This window comes from Lycorma delicatula, chromosome 13, assembly GCF_047948215.1.
Source record: "Lycorma delicatula isolate Av1 chromosome 13, ASM4794821v1, whole genome shotgun sequence".
NCBI lineage: Eukaryota > Metazoa > Arthropoda > Insecta > Hemiptera > Fulgoridae > Lycorma > Lycorma delicatula.
The window spans coordinates 12,082,290-12,102,747 of NC_134467.1; the positions used below are offsets into that span (position 1 = coordinate 12,082,290).

The 20,458-nt window shown below is 31.7% G+C and overlaps 2 protein-coding genes across 2 annotated transcripts in view; both read left to right on the forward strand.

The window, feature by feature from the left end:
• Positions 1–1,009, forward strand: part of LOC142334127 (uncharacterized) — an 82,708-nt gene extending 81,699 nt beyond the window's left edge. Inside the window, exon 5 of the mRNA XM_075381864.1 lies at positions 46–1,009. Coding sequence (XP_075237979.1) covers positions 46–843 — 798 coding nt within the window. The 3' untranslated portion in view covers positions 844–1,009. The remainder of the gene's footprint in view (positions 1–45) is intronic.
• Positions 1,010–10,613: 9,604 nt separating this feature from the next.
• Positions 10,614–16,930, forward strand: LOC142333677 (uncharacterized). Its single transcript, XM_075381093.1, has 4 exons — positions 10,614–10,766; positions 13,559–13,705; positions 13,916–14,056; positions 15,827–16,930. The coding sequence occupies exons 2-4, from the start codon at positions 13,562–13,564 to the stop codon at positions 15,914–15,916; spliced, it is 375 nt and encodes a 124-aa protein (XP_075237208.1). The 5' UTR covers positions 10,614–10,766; positions 13,559–13,561; the 3' UTR covers positions 15,917–16,930.
• The last annotated feature ends 3,528 nt before the right edge of the window (positions 16,931–20,458 follow it).

A 20,458-nucleotide genomic window follows, 5' to 3' on the forward strand; every position in this document is an offset into this window, starting at 1 on the left:
TGTTTTTTTATTTTGCGTGAATATAATATACATTTTTTATTTTAGGATCTTGCTGATGAGACAGTTGATGATTCAATTTTAGAAAATGTTGAGGATAATATTCAGAATGCAAAATATATGGCACTCAACAAGTGTAAAGATAGCCTTATATGTAGTCGCCTACATAAAATATTCAATGAAATCGACAGTACCAGTAGTGATGGATTTAATAATGATAAAACATCAGTATTTGAACATGATATAAATGATAGATTAGTGGAGTATAATAAACAAAATATTAATGACGCTAAGAGATATACATGTAATCATTGTGAAAAAACATTCAAGTCAAAATATAATCTGATGCATCACAATAACATTCATATCGGAAAAAAAAGTTACCATTGCACATTATGTCAAAAGTCATTTTATCGGGGAGGTGATTTAAACAGACATTTTTCTATTCATATCGGAGAAAAAAGATTTAAATGTAACACTTGTGACAAATCTTTTAATAATAATTGTAATTTGAAGAAACACCTTATAATTCATACAGGGGAGAAAAAGGTTATGTGTAGTACATGTTTAAAATGTTTTAATAGTAGTAGTAATTTGAAGAAACATCTTACAATTCATAATAGAGAGAAAAAGTTCTTGTGTAATATTTGCCTGAAATCTTTTAATCGCTGCGATACTTTGAAGAGACACCTTTCTATTCATACTGGTGATAAAAAATTCTCATGTAATTTTTGTCAAATGTCTTTTAATGAGAATTATCAATTGAAAGGACATCTTCCTGTTCACACCGGTCAGAAAAAATTTATGTGTGATTTTTGTCATAAGTCTTTTAATAGAAAAGATTGATTTTTAAAACATATTGATTTTCATAAAAAATAAAAAAATTCTGTATAATTGTAGTCATACGATTTTTATTCGTATAACTCATCCAAGATTAAGGTATGATGTACAGTCTAAAGTTAGTTTATATTTTTTTATTTTAAATAAATTTATGTATGAAATTAGTGTTTTATTTACGTGTAAGTAATTCATTTTGTTTCTAAGAGTTATTTATTTATTTTATTCCTACTCCCAGTTAATACATATAAATTCTGTTCAAAAAACAGCTGTAGGCCAAGAAATAAATAACTTACTTGTTGACTTTACTTGACCCACTTCTTCCACTGTTGGAAGTTCTCTTTTGGTAAGGTTGTCAATTGCGCTGTCACATTCTACTTTTGTCTTCTCAGCTCTCAAATTGGGACACTTTCATAGGGTTCTTTACATTGGAGAAGAATCAGGTATCATATCTGAAAGTAAAGAGCCCAGAAAACCTAAGAATTCTTCAGGCAAAGAAATCATGAACTGGAAATAAGGAATGGACAGGAGCATTGTCATAATATAGTAAACTGAATTCCAGTTTCTTGTAATGATTTGTATCACTGAAGGACTGGAGTTTCTTTGTAATACTATTAATGAATATTTTCTTTGTAATAAACATCTCTGCGTTATAAAATCCCAGCAAAAAGATGTTATATTTTTGAAATTGCTCTTTACTTTTCTTGCTTTCTTTGTTAAGCCTTTGTTTCTGAGCCTTATCCATACAATCATGCCTTATTGCTAATTACCATAATCTTCATGAAGTCAGTATATTTATAGGCCTAACCCAAGCAGGTTCTCCATTACACCTTGGAACTATTTTTGTTAATACTTAATGTCACGTGAGCTCATAAAATTAAGGTAACATATATTTCTGTTTGTACATGAAATTACATTGTATGTAATGTTCTGAGAATGTTTTTAATTTTATTGAAAACATTTATTTTTTTTATATTTGCATCGTTTTATTAAATTTGATACCGATGTAACATTAGAATATGTACTTTTAATTAATTTCTATGATACAGCTTCTTTAATTTTATGATTTTCCGAATTCACTCTTGCAAAAGGTCATTCCAGATAATCAGTGTTTCTCTCTCTCTCTCTCTCTCTCTCTCTCTCTCTCTGTGTGTGTGTACACTTTTACAGACTATATAAATTATGTAATAATGTACTTGAAAATATTCTACAACAACTGTGACAGTTTGTAACACATAATCAGTAGTAATTTGTAAAAATTTACTGAACCAACTAACTGTTATCATTTAAAATAATAATGTTGCATTTTGAATTATAAACTTACTTAATGTTAAGTTAGATTATAAAAGTCATATTATAGTAATACCTGGTCTACTTCTTAAAATGAAAAAAAAAAATGTATAGTTAAAAGTAAACAAAACGATAACATTCCAAATAAAAATTAATGACAAACAAATAGATATGAATTAATCTATTGTGCGGCTTCAAAATTCTATTGAATAGATTAGATCCTCAAATAGATCATAAAATAGGAGAGAATCAAAGCAGGCTTTCAAAAGGGACAATCATATCCAGAACAAATATAAAGTTTGTACTTGATTCTAAAATACTCTATATTCAGGAACAAACCTATTTTTTATCAACTTTAAGAAAGCAGAGAGACTTTTTCAAACTTTGAGAGAATACAGGGTTGACCATTCTGATCCCAAAGGGATCAGGATGGTCAACCCCGTCATGGTGGTCATCCACCATGTGACATTAACGGTTGCCACACTACCCCCTCCATACCTCCATACCTTTTTCTTTTTCCTGTTTAGCCTCTGGTAACTACCGTTTAGATAATACTTCAGAGGATGATATGTATCAGTGTAAATGAAGTGTAGCCTTGTACATTCTCAGTTCGACTATTCCTGAGATGTGTGGTTAATTGAAACCCAACCAACAAAGAACACCGGTATCCACGATCTAGTATTCAAATCCGTGTAAAAATAACTGGCTTTACTAGGACTTGAACGCTGGAACTCTTGGCTTCCAAATCAGCTGATTTGGGAAGACGCATTCACCACTAGATCAACCCGGTGGGTTAATACCTCCATACCTAGCCCTGATGGGCTTTACTGGAGGTCATCTTCAAAAACCTTGACAGCAGGCATATTGCAGTCTTGCCTCGACCAGGATGCCACCGATGCGAATGCCACAAGTAACATTCCTATCGGTGTACTTATAACAAAGTTGGACACATAGAAACAAAACACATCTCAGTTAGTCCTACAGAAGATTCAATCTGCAATTTTTAAGTGAAGGAATTGAAATTACCTACACCTACCCGAGAAAGTAAAAGTGAATCCAAACAACTTAAACTTGAACTAAAACCATAATATAATTAGTGAAGAATTAACAAAAAAAAAAGAATAATGAAAACAAAAGAGACAAAGGAAGCCCAGTTGGGACTAAACCCCCTTCGCTATCCTTTCTTTTGCAATACAAATCATGAATTCCTTAACTATAGTCCATTTGGCCTGGTTGGATGCAAATTCAGCACTGACCCAAGAATGTCCAGTCAATAAATGATACAGTTATGATATTTCAAGCACTCGTATAGCACATGAAAAGCATTATCTAACACCCCCTACTGCGGGCATATACCCGTATCAAACAGGCCGAATCTCGCCAGCTTGCCCTGAAAAGCACCGTGTCCCAAAGAAACTGTGATGTATTTGTTTGAGGAAATCTAGGAGGCACGCCGAAAACACCTAATATCTGAGAAGAGGTCGTGCGTATACCGTCCGTCTTCTGTGTCTCATCCCACTTAGCTTGCCATAAATTAAATCTATGCCGCTCGATTTCCCGGATCTTTTCGGAAGTCAACTAACCCAACTTCCTAGCAGCATAACGTGCCTGCTTTCTACTGCAAGAATATCGATTGGTTTCACTCCCGCAATCACCAAGATCGCCTCTCATGAAATAGTTCGGTAACTGTCCCGTTACCGTCGTAACATAAGTCGTTGGGCCCTCAGTAAAATATTCCGGTAACTTTGAAATCTTAGCCTCCCCGCTCAAACAGTCGCTGCATACAGCGTAATAGCCTCACATATGGATTTGTACAGCATGTTCATGGTCTTAAAATTCAGACCCCCAATCAAGATTGACCACACGTCGAATTTCGAAGAAGGCACTACAAACCTTCTCCGTGACGTATTGAAAATGCTTTTTGAATTGCAACTTCTCATCCAGAAACACCCCAAAGTACTTCTAAGCCTAAACATATTTAATACGTTGACCTGCCATCGAAAGGCGGGCTTGCCGACTCAAAGCCAAACAGCCGTTGAGGAACATCATAGTGGTCTTATCCGGGCCGAATGTTATCTTGTATTGATGACTCCGCAGCTCCAATATTCTCCATGGACGAGTGGCCCTGAGCTCAATCCCCCTCCGCGAGCATCCTTCGATCAACAGAACCTGTTGTCGGCATAAGCCACCATGCAACACCCACTGGACAATCTCAGCCGCAGAAGAGAATCAAACTCGACCACCCACAACACAGGACCCAACATACTGCCTTGGAGACAACCCTTAGATAATGTCTTACCAACCGCATGATTACCCTCGCCGAGGAACACATCGCTATAACTGAAATAGTATTGCAGTAACAGTAATTCGCTTTCAATACAATCAATTGCTGAACAGTTGGTAAATAGCTGAAGGCCACCGCAGATTATTAAAAGCACCGGAAATGTCCAGAAAAATTCCCAAGACATATTCTGCCGCGGTCGTCGATAGCACACTCATTATATGGAGTGTGCCTCCCTCGATATCTTTTCCGGGACGAGACCCATATTGGTTTTCCATCAATAACCCACGCGCTGTCAGTCTCTCATTTATACGAAGATAAAAGAACTTCTCAAAGAATTTACCAATAACCGGCAGCAGCGCCAGGGGCCTGTAAAACGAACTAACAGTGGGATCCTTGTCGCTTCCTTTAAACAACAATTTAACAATCTCTTTCCTCCAACATACAGGGAAGCACCCGCCAAACAACAATTTATTAAACACCCGTGTGATAGTTCTCACATTTACACCTACCGATTGAACAAGGAGCTCTCTACCGTTATCGTCAAAGCTCCGGGCCTTACCTCTGCCTAAACTACAAATAGCCTGACGTACTTCTTCCTCAGCAATTCAAAGGCAATATACCAAGCGAAATAAAGCGACCTCACGCCTCACTCGCAGATGGTATGCGGTCTCCCCACTACGTTGTCGTCAGGCACAAATCGTGTAATAGGCTGCGTAAAATTTCTGATACATCTGATATTACGCCATGCAGAGTCGAAAGAGCAAACAGAAGAACATCCTTTCTACGTTTGTGTCCTAAAACCCATACACTCTATATACCCCTATACCCAGGGATCTTTTTCCCCCTGTTCACTAACAAAGGAACGCCAGGAATTCCTCTTCGCCGCGCAGACCTTAAGAAAATAATGAGATCTTCGATCTCTGTACTCTGCAACCAGGACTGCCCGCCTTTCTGGATCATTCTCACGCTGAGACGCTCTCCGTAAACAACAGACAGCCTGTTCCAGACTTGTTAATCCTTTATTTCACCATAGAGCAGTCCTCTCTCAACCTAAACTTCTGGGAATCGAATATTCAGCAGCATCAATGAAAGCTGCTGACAACCTAAGTGCCAAGTCCTTCTCCAGACTCCGATCAAGAACACGAAGCCTGGCCGACAAGAAACCAACAAACCTCTTCTAGTCAGGGTGTTTTCTGCATGTATGTAGAGAAACGACTCTGCTGAACCGGAACGTTACATTGGTAACCATCACTCGAACCACCAGCAATCTCATAAACAATCGCTAGATGATCACTTGAGCAATCATCAACCACTTTCCAGTCAGTAACATTGGCAGGAATAAACCTACCAATGATGACATAGATGTTCATTCCACCAAACAACCGATGTCCATCTACCATACCAAAGTAAGTGGACAACTCTCCAGGCATATTAAACACCTATAAGTCATGATGGGTTAAAAAGCCCTCAAACAATTCACCGTTCATAAATGAATCCGTTATGCCACAACAGTGACTTAGCGTTAACATTCGGTCCAAGAAGGATTGAACTATGACCAGAGAATCTAAGAATTTAATCTCAGACTTCAAGATGACGATCAGCAGGATTCCTGAACTGAAAATTTGAACTTGCCACATACAGATGCAAAATCTGAACATCTACGCGAACAACAACATGATGATTATCTGAGATCTTTCGCAAGAAGACACAATCTATCTCCTTTCTGCACACAACAGCGAACATACTAGCAGAACCACAGTAGAATCGTTTCCAATAATGAGAAAAACCTGGCAGACACAAGATGTGGATGCTGAAGAACAACATCCAAACCCCTACGAAGAGCAATCTCACCTAGCTCTATCTGTGCAACGTAAGCACGCTGTGCATTTAACTGACCGAATTTAACCATGTAACGCCAAAAACGTCATATACATATCGAGTCCTCAGATAAAAACCACTACCCTTATTACACACAGCGTGCTTTGAGTATTCATACTGGCAGCATTTAAAGCAATACTAGACATCTAATTAGTCCTTGCAAGAAGAGAAGTCGACAAACAGCCTATCTTCAGCAACAAAGCGTTTCCAGAATTCAGGACTTAACTCAAACACGCCGTGGTAGTGCTCGTCCTCCTGCCTACCCATTTTAAACAGTAATCAGCAGTTGAATTTCATCATTTCTGTCATCGGAGTATTTTGTTTACTTATTAGAATCATCAACTCATCCTCAGATAAACGCCTGTTTATGTCATAAACAAAGACCTCCTCCGTTTTGGGTCGACTTTCATGTCGGTTTTCCTGACTTTGAAGGATTCTGAAATAACTTTAATTGTCTGCTTATCTTCTGCTACGACGACTAACCCCTTTTTTGTTTCACGAATGTTTCGAATTTTCAGGCTTGACTTCTTTTCTCGAAGGACGACCTAAAATTCGCCCTTTATATCCTTGTTTGACTTACCAGAAACCCCCTCTTTTAAATTTACGAAAACTACCTCCGGTTGCTGTCGGTTCAAACTGACCTCCCGCTTTTCTCATAATACCTAAGCATAAGGCTTACGCTGAGGCACAACAACGGGAACTGAACTTTACTATGACCTATCACTTCAGCAGACCTTGCAGCTAATGTCTTATACCCCTCAACTAGAGCCACGAAAAATGATTTAAAATCACTTAACTTAGAGGAAACCAGTTTTCGTGAACCCAATGGCTCCACTTTTAGAACTGTCCAAAGATTGCATGAGCGTATCATACCGTTCATTAAACTCACGCAGAAGTGGAGCAGAACTCTTGACAGCCAAGAACCTTACGAAATTCACCAATAAGTTCAACCAATCGAGTCGAAACATCTGACACTCCAGCCTTCGGTTCCTCCTCTCCTGAGGACGAATCATCAGCTCGCACCTCAGTTAATAACTCACCGACAGGAATAGGCTGATTGCCCGCTTGGGCCTATCCCGTTTCTCTTTTCCTGACATAACACACACTAATTACGTTAAAAATAAATTATAAACGATAAATAGCCAACTAAATAACGTAGTAGTTGTTTACAACGAATGAACAAGCATCCAATCAGAGCAAACGTAAACAGTAAAACGAGACAGGACAAGGCAATAAGTCGGCGAGAAAACACAGTTACTGATCACAATACAACAAGATGGCAACCTTTACTTTGTGTTTTTTTTTCTGTTCAGCCTCCGGAACCACCGTGTAAGGTATTACTTCAGAGAATGATTGAGGATGATATGTAAAACTGTACGTAACTGAAGCGTAGTCTTGTATAGTCTTAGTTCGACCATTCCTGAGATGTGCGGTTAATTGAAACCCAATCACCAACGAACCTAGCATTCAAATCCATATAAAAGTATGTGCCTTTACTAGGAATTGAACCTTAGACTTCTTGACTTCGAGAGATCTACGGCCGTTACTATGGTAAACAAACTATGCACTGAATTAACAAAACTATTAGGAATTATAATAATTTCCAAGAAATCACAAATAAACAACACGCTTAAACACTTAATAAAACACAACACTGATAAAAACCCACCAAAATGAGGTGGAATTTAATAAAAAATAACACCTGATAACCTATGTTCCAGATAGCCTAAGATACCCAAGCTAAAATAAATAAAAATAATTAATTTTACCAAAATAAATTCCTAGTTATTAACAAAACAACTTACAAAACCTTTCCTAATTGGAGGAAAATAAAACTAACTAATGAATGAATTAATTCCAAACTAAATACTAGTATGGCTGGAGCAGTAAAACACGTCCTAACTCGACCAATTCATGTATCGAACTTGAGTACGTGTATTTTCTGGCCTATGGGGTTTACCAGAAAACTTTAAACCTTAATAAACTCACTCTTACAGACACAATCTCTAAATTTAAATTTATGCGAAAAATAAGCGAATCTTTTCTAGCCATCTGGTTTTTTTGGGTTCCTTAGGTACCAAAACATCAAGATATGTTGAAAACCGCATATGCACAAATTGAACTAATTACAATACTTTTCTTTCTATAGCGCTATCTAAAGGGAAAGTAAAAGGTACTGTTATGTTAGTAACTGCTTCAGAAAACCAGAAGTCTGTAAGAAGCTAGTGCTACCTGAAACAACAGAAACAGCTACAGCCTTATGATGACTTTTAAGAATTTGGAAGTCATTTTAACTCCTTTTTAATTCTTCTATTATCATCTCAAGAGTAGTTATTGAGGATTTAAGCCTTCAAAAAACTTAATTTATGTAATAACTTAGTTTTTAAACATTTATTTAAATTTTCCATTATTTTTTTTGTAGTTATATTTTCAGAGTTCCGCTAATACAGTTTTAATTAAAATCTTAATCTATAATTCAGATAATAATAATCAAGGTGACTTGATTTATTATTAACTAAACTGACTAACTATTATTAACTAAATAGTTATTATAAATAACTAATTATTTTCAAAAGTTAGACTATTGTAATCAACAATCTAAAAGTATGTATGTTGAAATTACTGTATTTTTAGTACATAATAAAATAAATTGATTAATTAGCATTCAGAATCACAAACATAAATGTTTATTTCATTAGCTTAAATTTTGTTTTACATTGAACCAAGTTGTTTTTGTTATTTTTAAATTGCATTTGATTTTAGATAGAATGGCAAACAGGTAGTGTGTTCTTTACACACATCAAGACTGAAGAATATCCTTGTCAGTGATCCTTGGCTCATAATTGATACCTTGCCGTGTTTCTCAATTGTTCTGAGCATAGTTTGATGCTTTTAGACGTGGGGAGGCCTTTGAGCATGTGTGATAAAGGCGTTTGACCTGATATAAAATCATTTGAACTAGCAATTTGTATGCAATGTCATGGAGATGGGAAATTGAGAAAATTTATACATCTAAATCTAAAAAGTTTTGGCATCTTAAGAGTAGTCTATTAATAACATATTACTAATTTTTCACTGGCAGTAAGTATAGAGCTACATTAAGTTTTGTTCGTGTGCAAACACTTTTTGTATCGCAGGTATAACTGCAATAAATAATAAGGTAATCATCAGTTTAACCCTTATGTTGTGAATAGACTGCTTGTTGAAAGGATCTTCTACATTATCTCTCACCACTGAATTTAATCATGCACATAACTAAGTTTTCATTAAAATTAGAACTCCATTTTAAGTATTCATCGAATATTAAGCTAATATTATTTTTAAAATAATATTAACAAAAAACGTAAAATAATTAGCTTAATATTTATCTTAGAAAAAGCTTTGGTAAAATGTACTTCCAATAAAACTGTATGTATTGTGATCTAACGTACTGATGTATACTTAAATGGAGAATAGATTTCATGAAACCATTATTAGTTCAAGTGCATGATTTAATTCGGTAATGACAAATAATGGAGAATCGGTCGGGTCGAAATTGACAGTAAAATTCTAAATGCAGGATTGCACTGAGAACTTGCGGTGCTATTCAGTTATTCTGATATGATTAATGTTGCTTGAATATCTGTTGTTAATATGTTAAACTGATAAAAGAGTAATTTAAATATAAAAAAATTAAAGCAATTTTGGAGTCTCTTCATTACAGTACAGCACCTATAACGGAGCTTGTTCAATCAGGATAGAAAGATTTGGATAACGTTGCAAGAAGAAAGGTCAAACGCGCTGACCAAACCGTTAGAAGCAAAGTACGTACTAAAATTTATGTCCTACTCGTCATGACCGAGATACTAGACGTAATTCCAACGAAATGTTGTTAATACACGGATAGTCAGTCATTATTATAAAGACTCGCTATATTCCTCCTAACTTCTCAGAGGCATGAGGAACAGATTATTGATAATCTTTACCAGTTCATGTCGACAGCCAAAAGTAATTCTCAGACTATTAAAGGAATTCAGATGTAAAAAAATATTTTTATTCAGAAATCCCATTAAGCGTAAATTAGTTAAAAATTGGATATACTGGTTTTACTCTACATGGATAATCTTTTACTTTACTTTGTACATGGAGAAGAAAGAAAAATTATTTTTCTGAAAAGTAAAAGTACAACTTAAATACAGGGCAAGTTACAGAAATTTTAATCATTGTCTGTGCTGGATTTTATTCTGTGTATTAAAATTTACTGTCGTCGATTTTTTAAACACTACGTCATGGATTTCAAATTATTGTTAACTGGTGTTTGTTTTAATTTGCATTGAGGTATATTGGCATCACTGATAGTGTTTTCATTACTGTGACAGTTCATGTTTAAGTATATCGTTATGTGTTTATTTTCAACTGGTTTTTTTGTACAACGAGTGCATTGTCATTAATTTGTAATTTTTTATTTGCGGGTTATCCTTTAACTTATTAGATTACGTTTGTAAGTATTTATGTTATAAAATTTTTGTATTGATGATATCAACCAAACAAGGTATGAACTACCTATTTGTCATGAGATAAGTCAGACCCGTTAGAATAACCGTGCTATGTCAGTCTTATTTATATACAGGTATTAATTTAACCCAGAAATGTAGGAGATAGCAAGTCCAAGGATAGCAGATTATTCTCTTCTTCCTCTTAAAATAAGTGTATTACTAAAACATTAAAAAATAAGTTAGTGAATGTAAAAATTGTAGATTTTTTAATTGAAATTTGGCAATCCCTATAACAGGATGTATATATACATCACAAAAATTTTTTAAAGATATTGGAGTAATTAGTGCGAGGAATTCATTATGGATTAGAATAGAATTACTGTCAACCACGTTTTGATTTTATGACATTTAGAAAAGAACTTTCAATTTTTTGCTTTTCATTGTAATTTTTATGCCAGTTTGTAACTTTGTATTAATAAAATAAATTGTCGAGTTACTTATACTCTTTTTTAATTGCGTTGGTGTTATTGATTACACATTATTTTGGTACATACATCTTCAAAATGCATCAATCATCTTTTTATTACAGATTCCATAAAAAAATTAAAGCAACTATAAGTTTAATGAATTTGCTAATTAAAACCAATTTACCATTGATAAAGTTATTTATATATTTTTTAGATTTATTATTTGTACTATTTATTTCAGTAGGCAGTATATGTTAGTAAGTCTGTATGCATCAACAGGTAATTTTGTAAAATTTTTAGCTATTAGTTTTTTTTTTATTTTGATATTAATCCCACTTTTAATATCCATCCATATAATCTTCCAATTCAAAACTTCTCATTTACAGATTATTTGATTTGTAAAAATTAAGATAAACATTTTTTATACATCATTACATTTAAGTTTTAATGAAAATAAAAATTAGTTTAATACATTGTGCAATATGTTCTTGTTTTGTAAATGAAACAACTTCAGTAGTGCTTTGTTTTCTTTTTTTTACAATTTTATCATTTCTAGGAACATAAAAATACAAAAATAAATAAAATCTCATTAAATATTATTTTTAATATATTATTTAACATTCTTCCTAGAAATATTCTAGGATTCTGTTTGAATAAATAAAAATATTTGTTGATGTATAAATAGACTGTAACCATTTTATTTACTTGAATTATAAAATATAATACTGCATGATGATAGAATTAGTGTGTGAAATTACTTATGAATATACGCTGATGTGATTGTATTAAGATATAAAAGATGTTCACCTTACGAGTTAGTAACAATGAATGAAAATTATTGCATGCTACAATAATGTGAAAAGAATAATCAACTCAACTGATGGCTAAAGCCAGCTGGTCAAACGATCATAAAGGCCCTAGTGAGTAATAAGAAAATTAACGCTACAATCGTACAGTTTTAAACTGATTAATAGTTTTTAACACATACTGTATTATATTATGTAAGTATATAAATAACTTTTTAACGATATAGTGTCGTATATGATCAGTCAGCACTTTGTTGAATTATTGTAGTTTATTGTGTAGTACACTAGGGTACTTATGTATTAACGCCACCGCAGCTACAGCTTTATTTAAAAAGAAAGTAATCAATCGGATTTCGGTGGAAAATGAACAGTCTCTTTATTAATTATAATAAATGGTTTTATTTATTTTATAAATATAATTTAACCAAACTTAATTTATGCTCGCTTCGCTCGCTAACCTTGACTAATTAACACCGTAATTTTTGGAGTATTTATTTAATAATTTCAGTTATTATTGCAATTATTTATTATTTAAATAATCAAAGCACTCCTGTTAATTAGTCAAGGGTTAGCGAGCGTAGGTTAAGTTTGGTTAAATTATATTTATAAATAACCATTTATTAAAATTAATAAAGAGACTGTTTTGAATCTATGTTAAACTCTATATCGGCCCATTTTCCACCGAAATCCGATTGCCTACTTGTCAATCAGATATTAAATAAAACTGTAGCTGCGGTGGCGTTAATACGTAAGTATCTATACAAGTCAACTGTAAAACCTAAACCAATGCAGAAGTTTTATTTATTTATGTCTATTCATAAAAAAAAATTTATGTATATGTGGTAGAATTCCTGTTCTTTTTAAATTTGTATTCCGTTGTAACTATATTTATTAATTAACATTAAGTATTATTTATTTTGTTAAATGAAAGAGAAAAATTATTAATACTGATCAATTGATTGAATTATGTTTAATAATTTAGTTAGGTATTGATTTTTTTTTATGCTACTACATAATTTTCACATGTTCTCTCATACTTATGCTCAAGTTAACATCTGTCATCTTAGTAAATTGCTTTGTATATGAAATATGTAGCCATTTTAAATTGGACTGATGATTTTTAAATTACTCGAAAGATTAAACCAATTTATGTTATTAGGATAGACCATATATTTCTTATATTAGCAATCCTAATGTTAAAGGAAGCAAACAAAACTACCAAATAGATTTACATTTTACATTTAGTTATGGACTATTGTATATAGCCATTTAAATGTGATGAATATATATTATTGTTATCTTTTTTGTGGTTTTTGTTTCTTCATTTTATTAGAAAAATACAATTTTATCAAGTCCATCATACCTTTTAAAAGTAAAATAATTAAGGTAAAAAAGAAGGCTACTGTGTTAAAAGCTCAAAACCTGTGGAAAAGTTGTATTCAGCGTAGCTATTGTTTGTATTTTTCAGGTTTAAGTGAATAAAAATTTGGTTGTTATTTTATTTTATTTTTTCATTTTTTACAGAAAATGAATGCATCCATTAATAATACATTTTTTGATGAAGTTCCATTAAAGACTTCTATTGATGTTAAAACAGAATTAGAAGAAAGCATACCTGATGAAACAGAATGTTTATTTTCACAATATAATGAAGACATGGAGTATGATTGTGTAAGTAAAAGAAATATAATTAAAATTTCACTGGGGGAGGGAAAAATGTAGTTTTTGGTTAGTCATTTCTAGCTGATGTAAAAGACACTTAGTTATTGACTAATTTCTATTCTTATTGTATAATTTAGCCCAACAGGTTGGTCTAGCGGTTAACTCAGAACAGAAACTTATTTTAATATTACTGTAGTGTATGAAATCTTTCTGTTGCAGGGAATAGATCATAATAAATTATACACAGTGTTTCCTATAAAAGAAGAAAATGATCCTTTAAGTTTAGATAAAAACTGTAACTATGAAGATTTGATGTTTATAAAAAAGGAAGAACAATATCAAATTAAACAGGAAGAACTGGTAAAGTTGTTTATTTAAAAATATAATGTGTTCAATCGTTTTTAATTTAACTTATTAGTGTTATAATTTGGATTGTTTGCTTAATTCTTACTCTTAATTACACATGTTTTTTTAATCTAAACATTTCCAGGTTATCAACCTCTGGTAATACAGAGTGATTAGAATTGAAATATACACTTTTGGTAGCTTATAAAAATTAAACTGGTGTATCTGAATACAGAAAATGATATGGTTTTACAGGGAATTTTTTTAAAGTTTATGTTTGTATATCTGCTCAGCTGCTAATGTCACTGATTGATGTGTCATGTTACTAGACTGGCAAGGTGGTCACTACTGCAGTAGAGTAAGTTTTTTATGTGTTTGAATTAGCCAAAACATACTCTGTTACTGCTGTGTAATGGCATTTCAGAACAAAATTTGGTAAATCACCATACGGTAAAAGTGTTGGCCACCAAGTAGTCCAGACTTGACACCTTGCAACTACTTTTTATGGGGTTATGTAAAAGACAAAGTTTTTGTACTTCCTGTTGATATCGGCGACTTAATATAACGTATTAGAAATGCTGTTGCTACCATTGACCAATATATGCTTCCACGTGTTTGGAATGAATTCAACAACCATGTTGATATCTGTCGTGTACACCATTTGTAACATTTATAAATATGAACTTAAAGTAATCATCTCATCTCTTAAAAATAAATTTTTAATAAATCTGTTGAATGTGTATATTTTATTTGTAATCACCTGTATATAAAATAATGCATGACAATTAGAAATATTTCTGTATTTATTTTGATAAAATAGTGGCAGAAACTCGCACAATGTTAGTGCAGATATTCAGTTATGATGCTTTTGGCCAAACACAGATCTACGATTGATTTTTAAAAATGGTCAAGTATGTGCTGATGATGGTGAATGTTCAGGATGACCATCTATCAGCATTACACCAAATATAAAAAATTTATAATGAAAGAGATGAAACAGAATTTAATCTAAAATTCCTGTTTCTTTTACTTAAAATATTATTTACCTAGTTAAAATGTTTTAGCAGAAATATTTTTTTAAACATGATTTCAAAAGTAGAGTTGTGCAAGCCAGGAACGTATGAAAAAAATTAATTTTATAATAACTGAAAAATTATACTTAAAAATCTGATGTGGAGTACAATGCTGCACTCATATAAATATGAAGTGCTGAAAATTATGTGGATTGATGTAAAATTTTTAATATAAATTTGAGAAGAGAGTAGTAAGTTGGCAAGAGTGGTGGGTTTTGTCTATATTTAGGAATGTTGTTGGACATTGAAGATTAACAAATTGAATTGATTTTTCCTCCACAACCTTGTATCGAACAAAAATAATACAAGCATAATTTATTGGAAAATCTTATGTTTTGTATTACTTTGTGGAATTATAAGTTAATTAAGCATTGTTATTTAAGTTTTTGTGCATAACAGAAATTTAATATTTTAAGAAATATAATTTAATTTTTTTGTTCTCATAATGTGTGTGTATTATATATATATATATAATACACACACATTATGTGCATAAATTAAGTTTGTATCTCCTTTTTAGATGATTAATGGAGAATTTTATCATCTTAACAGTCTTTTTGGTACGGTTTATAAAAGTTTTTGATGTCCTTTTTCTGTTTATTTTTGGTGTTTACAGTAAGTTTAATTTAGATTGATTCATCTTATTCTGTGTTATTCATTGCTTATTTTTACTTTTTTTTCTCTTGAATATAATATATATCTTTTATTTTAGGATCTTGCTGATAAGACAATTGACGATTCAGTTCTAGAAAATGTTGAGGATAATATTCAGAATACGAAATATATGACTCAGGAAGTGTAAAGATAACGTTTTACGTAATCGCCTACGTAAATTATTAAATAAAATCGACAGCGTTAGTAGTGATGGATTTAATAATGATAAAACATTAGAATTTGAACACGATATAAGAATTAATAATAATGATGTAAGCGATAGATTAGTGGAGTGTAATAAACAAAATATTAATGACGCTAAGAAATATACGTGTAATCATTGTGAAAAAACATTCAAATCAAAATATAATCTGATGCATCACAATAATATTCATATCGGGGAAAAAGTTACCATTGTACATTATGTCAAAAGTCATTTTATCGAAGCGGTGATTTAAACAGACATTTTTCTATTCATATCTGTGAAAAAAGATTTAAATGTAACACTTGTGAAAAATATTTTAATAATAATGGTAATTTAAAGAAACACCTTATAATTCATACAGGTGAGAAGAAATTTACGTGTAATATTTGTTTAAAGGCTTTTAATAATAGTAGTAATTTGAAGAAACACCTTACAGTTCATACTGGAGAGAAAAAATTTATATGTAATATTTGTTTAAAATCTTTTAATAACAGTAGCAATTTGACAAAACATCTTATAATTCATACTGGGGAGAAAAAATTTACATGTAATATTTGTTTAAAGTCGTTTAATCAGAATCGTGTTTTAAAGGCACATCTTTCCATTCATACCGGTGAGAAAAAATTCTCGTGTAATTTTTGTCAATTGTCTTTTAACCAGAGTTGTCATCTGAAGTCACATCTTTCTATTCATACAGGACAGAAGAAATTTACATGTGATTTTTGTCAAAAGTCTTTTAATAGAAAAGATAGATTAGAAAAACATGTTATTGTTCATAAAGAAGAAATTTCTGTAAAATTTTCTTCATAATAGTTTATACTTATATAACTTATAAGATTTACTAATGGTACGCAGTATAAAATTTAGAAGAAGTGTTTGTATTGTTTTTTAAATGTTTGTATGAAGTTAGTGTATTATTTGATGTACAGTATTATTAAATTTTGTTTTTAAGAATTACTTATTTAGTTTTGTTCTACTTGTTAGTAAGTAACCTGTACTTGTTACTTATGTACTTGTAAGTAGATACGTACTTACAAGTACTATAAGTAAGTACTTATTTAAGTACTTGTACATAAGTACTTAAGTAACAAATTCAGTTGTTCTGTAATAATTCTGATAGTTAATCGCCGGTCATACCGTATCAAGTCTCTGATTCGCTTAACATTGTCATCACTTTTTGACATTAATGGTCTTGCAGAGCATCTATCGTCCGCTGAATCGTAAGCTGAAACAAAATAAAAAAGTCAGGATTAAAAAAAATCTGAAATTGCGAAGACATTTTTTCTTTTTGGGGCCACCGTACTCAACATAATTTTTAAGATAATACCTAAATGATGATAATAAATTAAGAAAAGGTTTTTGTACAAAGATACAACCATAATTTTAAATAAAAAAGTGTTGATAAGTTTTGACTAATAAAATTTTGAATTTTAAATGCAGTGTGTAACATGCAAGATAATTTTTTTTAAAATTTATTTAAAATTTAAATCCATCGACCACTAGAGATGGGTTGAGAAAAAATGTTTTATAGTGGTTTGAAGGATTACGATATAATAGATGCAAAAAACGTTTTTCTGAAATATGATTTATCTAGTCATTTATTTTTTTTTTTTGGAAAGGAGTGAATATTACATGAATATTTTTGGAAAACAATAAACATTTTGGTCAAAACACCAATCCCCACCCCCACCTCTTTTCCCAAATTTTTGCAAAAATTTAATATTTGCCTCCAGGGGATAAGACCTGTTTACAAATTATAAAGAAAATCTGTCAACCCGGCTTCAGAGTTATATGTTACAGAGATATATGTTACAGGCCAACATACATACATACCATACATCTGTCTGACAAAAATTATTTTTTGGATTTTAGAGCATTGATTTTTGGTTGCTCTTTTCACAGATTTACAATTTTTTTTTTTTCTGCCAGAAGGACCAATTAGTCATTTATGTTTAGTCTTTCTTATCTTCCAATAGTCTTCATTTTCCTGGAAAAATCCCTTTTCCATTCCTCTGTCCAAACCGTCCCCGTTCTCTTTTTAGGCTTTTCTGCAAATTTTAACACCGGGCAAGTTGTTATAATTTCCAGATCCTGTTCTGAGATCTTGCAGTGCAATGCATGCTTCATTGATGTCTTGAAGCACCTCAGTGAGCCACACTGGTAGTGTTTTTAGCTTTAGCAATCTTTCCAAGAGTTGTTTACTTTTCTTTGATTCCTCCAAATGCAATAGGTGGCTAAAGAATTTTTTTCTCTTCTTTCTTATTTCTTCTGTAATTGGTTTAACGACCTCATAGATTTTATGGTTTGGGAGTAATCTCCACTTTCCTTCCACTAAGTTTACCCCGCCAATACAGGACCTTACAATCCTTCTTTCTATTTTGGCTAATTTTTCAGTTCTCGATGCTATCTTGATTTGACCCAGTGTTTCACTTCCATACATTACTACCGGTTTGATCACCGTATTATAGTATCTTATCTTGGCTTGTTTGGAGATGCATTTCTTGTTATAGGTGTTTCGTGTGACCACTTGTGCCATTACTAGTCTGTGTGCTCTTTCTTGCCTTTCTTTATTTTCTCGTTTAGATTCCATGTGATGGATTCATCTAAATATTTAAATTTTCATACTATTTTAATTCTGCGACCATTGATTTCCAAATGTTTCTGCTGTGTCTTTCTAGTGAACATTGCTTCTGTCTGCTTGTACGAGATCTGAAGTCCAATTTTCGCTGCGATAGAGGCCAATGATTCTATCTGGTGTTCAGCCTCTTCCTCTGTATTTACAATTTATTTAAATCTATTTTTTATTTTTTCGTTTTGAGAAACATCAGGAAAGTATTCCTTTATTCATTCCCCAGCAGTGAGACTCTATTATAAATACCTAAAAGGAATAACTTAATTTTATTACGCAATATAAAACGTGATCTTTGTTATATTATAAATAAAAACTAAGTTTATTTTTTTAATGTCTTATTTAATGCATCATTTTTTAAAAAAAAAAAACAATTATAATGAAAACATAGCAAAAAACAGAATCAAATTTAACAGGAAAGAAACACAACAAAAAATTAAGATGAAAATAAAATAAGAAAACAAAATGAAATTATTTACAAAAATTAATACATGACGAATGGTGAGCCTGGATCAGAATTATTATGTTCTTTGAAGTTAGGTGTGCTTGCATCAAAATGAATATCTTCTTCGAAGCCTGAATCAGAAGATTTATCTTCTTCAAAGGTAAATGAATCTGTAACAGTATTTTTAAATTTTTTGAGGTCAGGATAGCCTGGATGGAAAACCTGATCGTGCAGCTGAAAGCTTAACTCTAAATCTTCTTGTATTTTGAACTTATTCATGATTTCATTTCCATTATAGTTAAGTCTTCTTAAATTGAAAAATAACTTTTCACTGGTAGCAATCTCTTTATGTGAATTATTAATATAATTCTTTATAATTCCATTTTCCTGGTTTACAATTATATTATTTTTCGTAATTCTTCTAACCTGTATTTTATTTCATCACAGTTTTTGTGCACAGTGAAAAACTCAAGATATCTTTTTTCGTTCAGCTTCATTTCATCAATTAGTTTTTCACGTGATAAGATTCAAGCGTGTATGTCAGGCGTAACAGTTCTGTATAATGATACTTGCTCCTGTAATTCATCCAACCTTTTATTGCTAGCCAATAAATCAGAACTTAACTTCTCTACTTTTTTTATTAGCTGAGAATTACTTTTATTAACTTCGACTACTTTTTTAGGCTTCCTGACTTTTTCCTTAGTTTCTCATTTTCAGACTTGCGTTCAGATATTTCCGACTCTAAAGCCATTACAGTCTCTTGGTAGAGACTGTTTTTTTGCGGTGAGATTCAAAGTGAAACATCTTTTAGACATGATTAATCATTTCAGTTTTTTAATATCCAGTTGTAAATTTTCATTTATATCCTTTTCAAAATGATACTTATTTTTAATATAAGACGGCTTTCAGTTCTTCGCAGGCCTGTTTTCTTTTTTAAGTGACGTTTGGAATTATTTTTTTGTTTTTTTTGTATCTTTTTCTTACAATCGCTAGCTGTTTTAAAACAAGAAGAAGTTGAGTTTTTAACGAATACATCCATTTTTGGCTCGCCTATTTATAAATTCTCGTCGTTAAATAAATACCAGAAGGATGCGTGTGACATTATTATAAATCTTAATGGTCAAATATTCCACGCATAGAAAAATGTAAAAAATATTATTAATTGTACAGTTTATGCTTATTGTAGAATAATTCTTAATATTAGTAAATTCTTCATGTAGTGACCACGAATAAAGCGTTTAATAATATGAATTCAATATAATTCAAATTTATAATATTTGCATCACTCGGTAACCGAATAAAAATCTGATGTGGGCACTACATGAATTCTTTGTATGCCTATTAAATTACATATTCACATTTTTTTTAAAAAGAAGTACATAAAATTTTATTTTATTAATCTGATTTTTTA

Excerpts from the sequence above, each read along its gene's own strand:
- LOC142333677 (XM_075381093.1), top strand. The coding sequence starts at position 13,562 with ATGAATGCATCCATTAATAATACATTTTTTGATGAAGTTCCATTAAAG. Across the intron at positions 13,706-13,915 it reads AAGACATGGAGTATGATTGT|GGAATAGATCATAATAAATT; the intron begins GTAAGTAAAAGA and ends TTTCTGTTGCAG. Across the intron at positions 14,057-15,826 it reads AAATTAAACAGGAAGAACTG|GATCTTGCTGATAAGACAAT; the intron begins GTAAAGTTGTTT and ends CTTTTATTTTAG.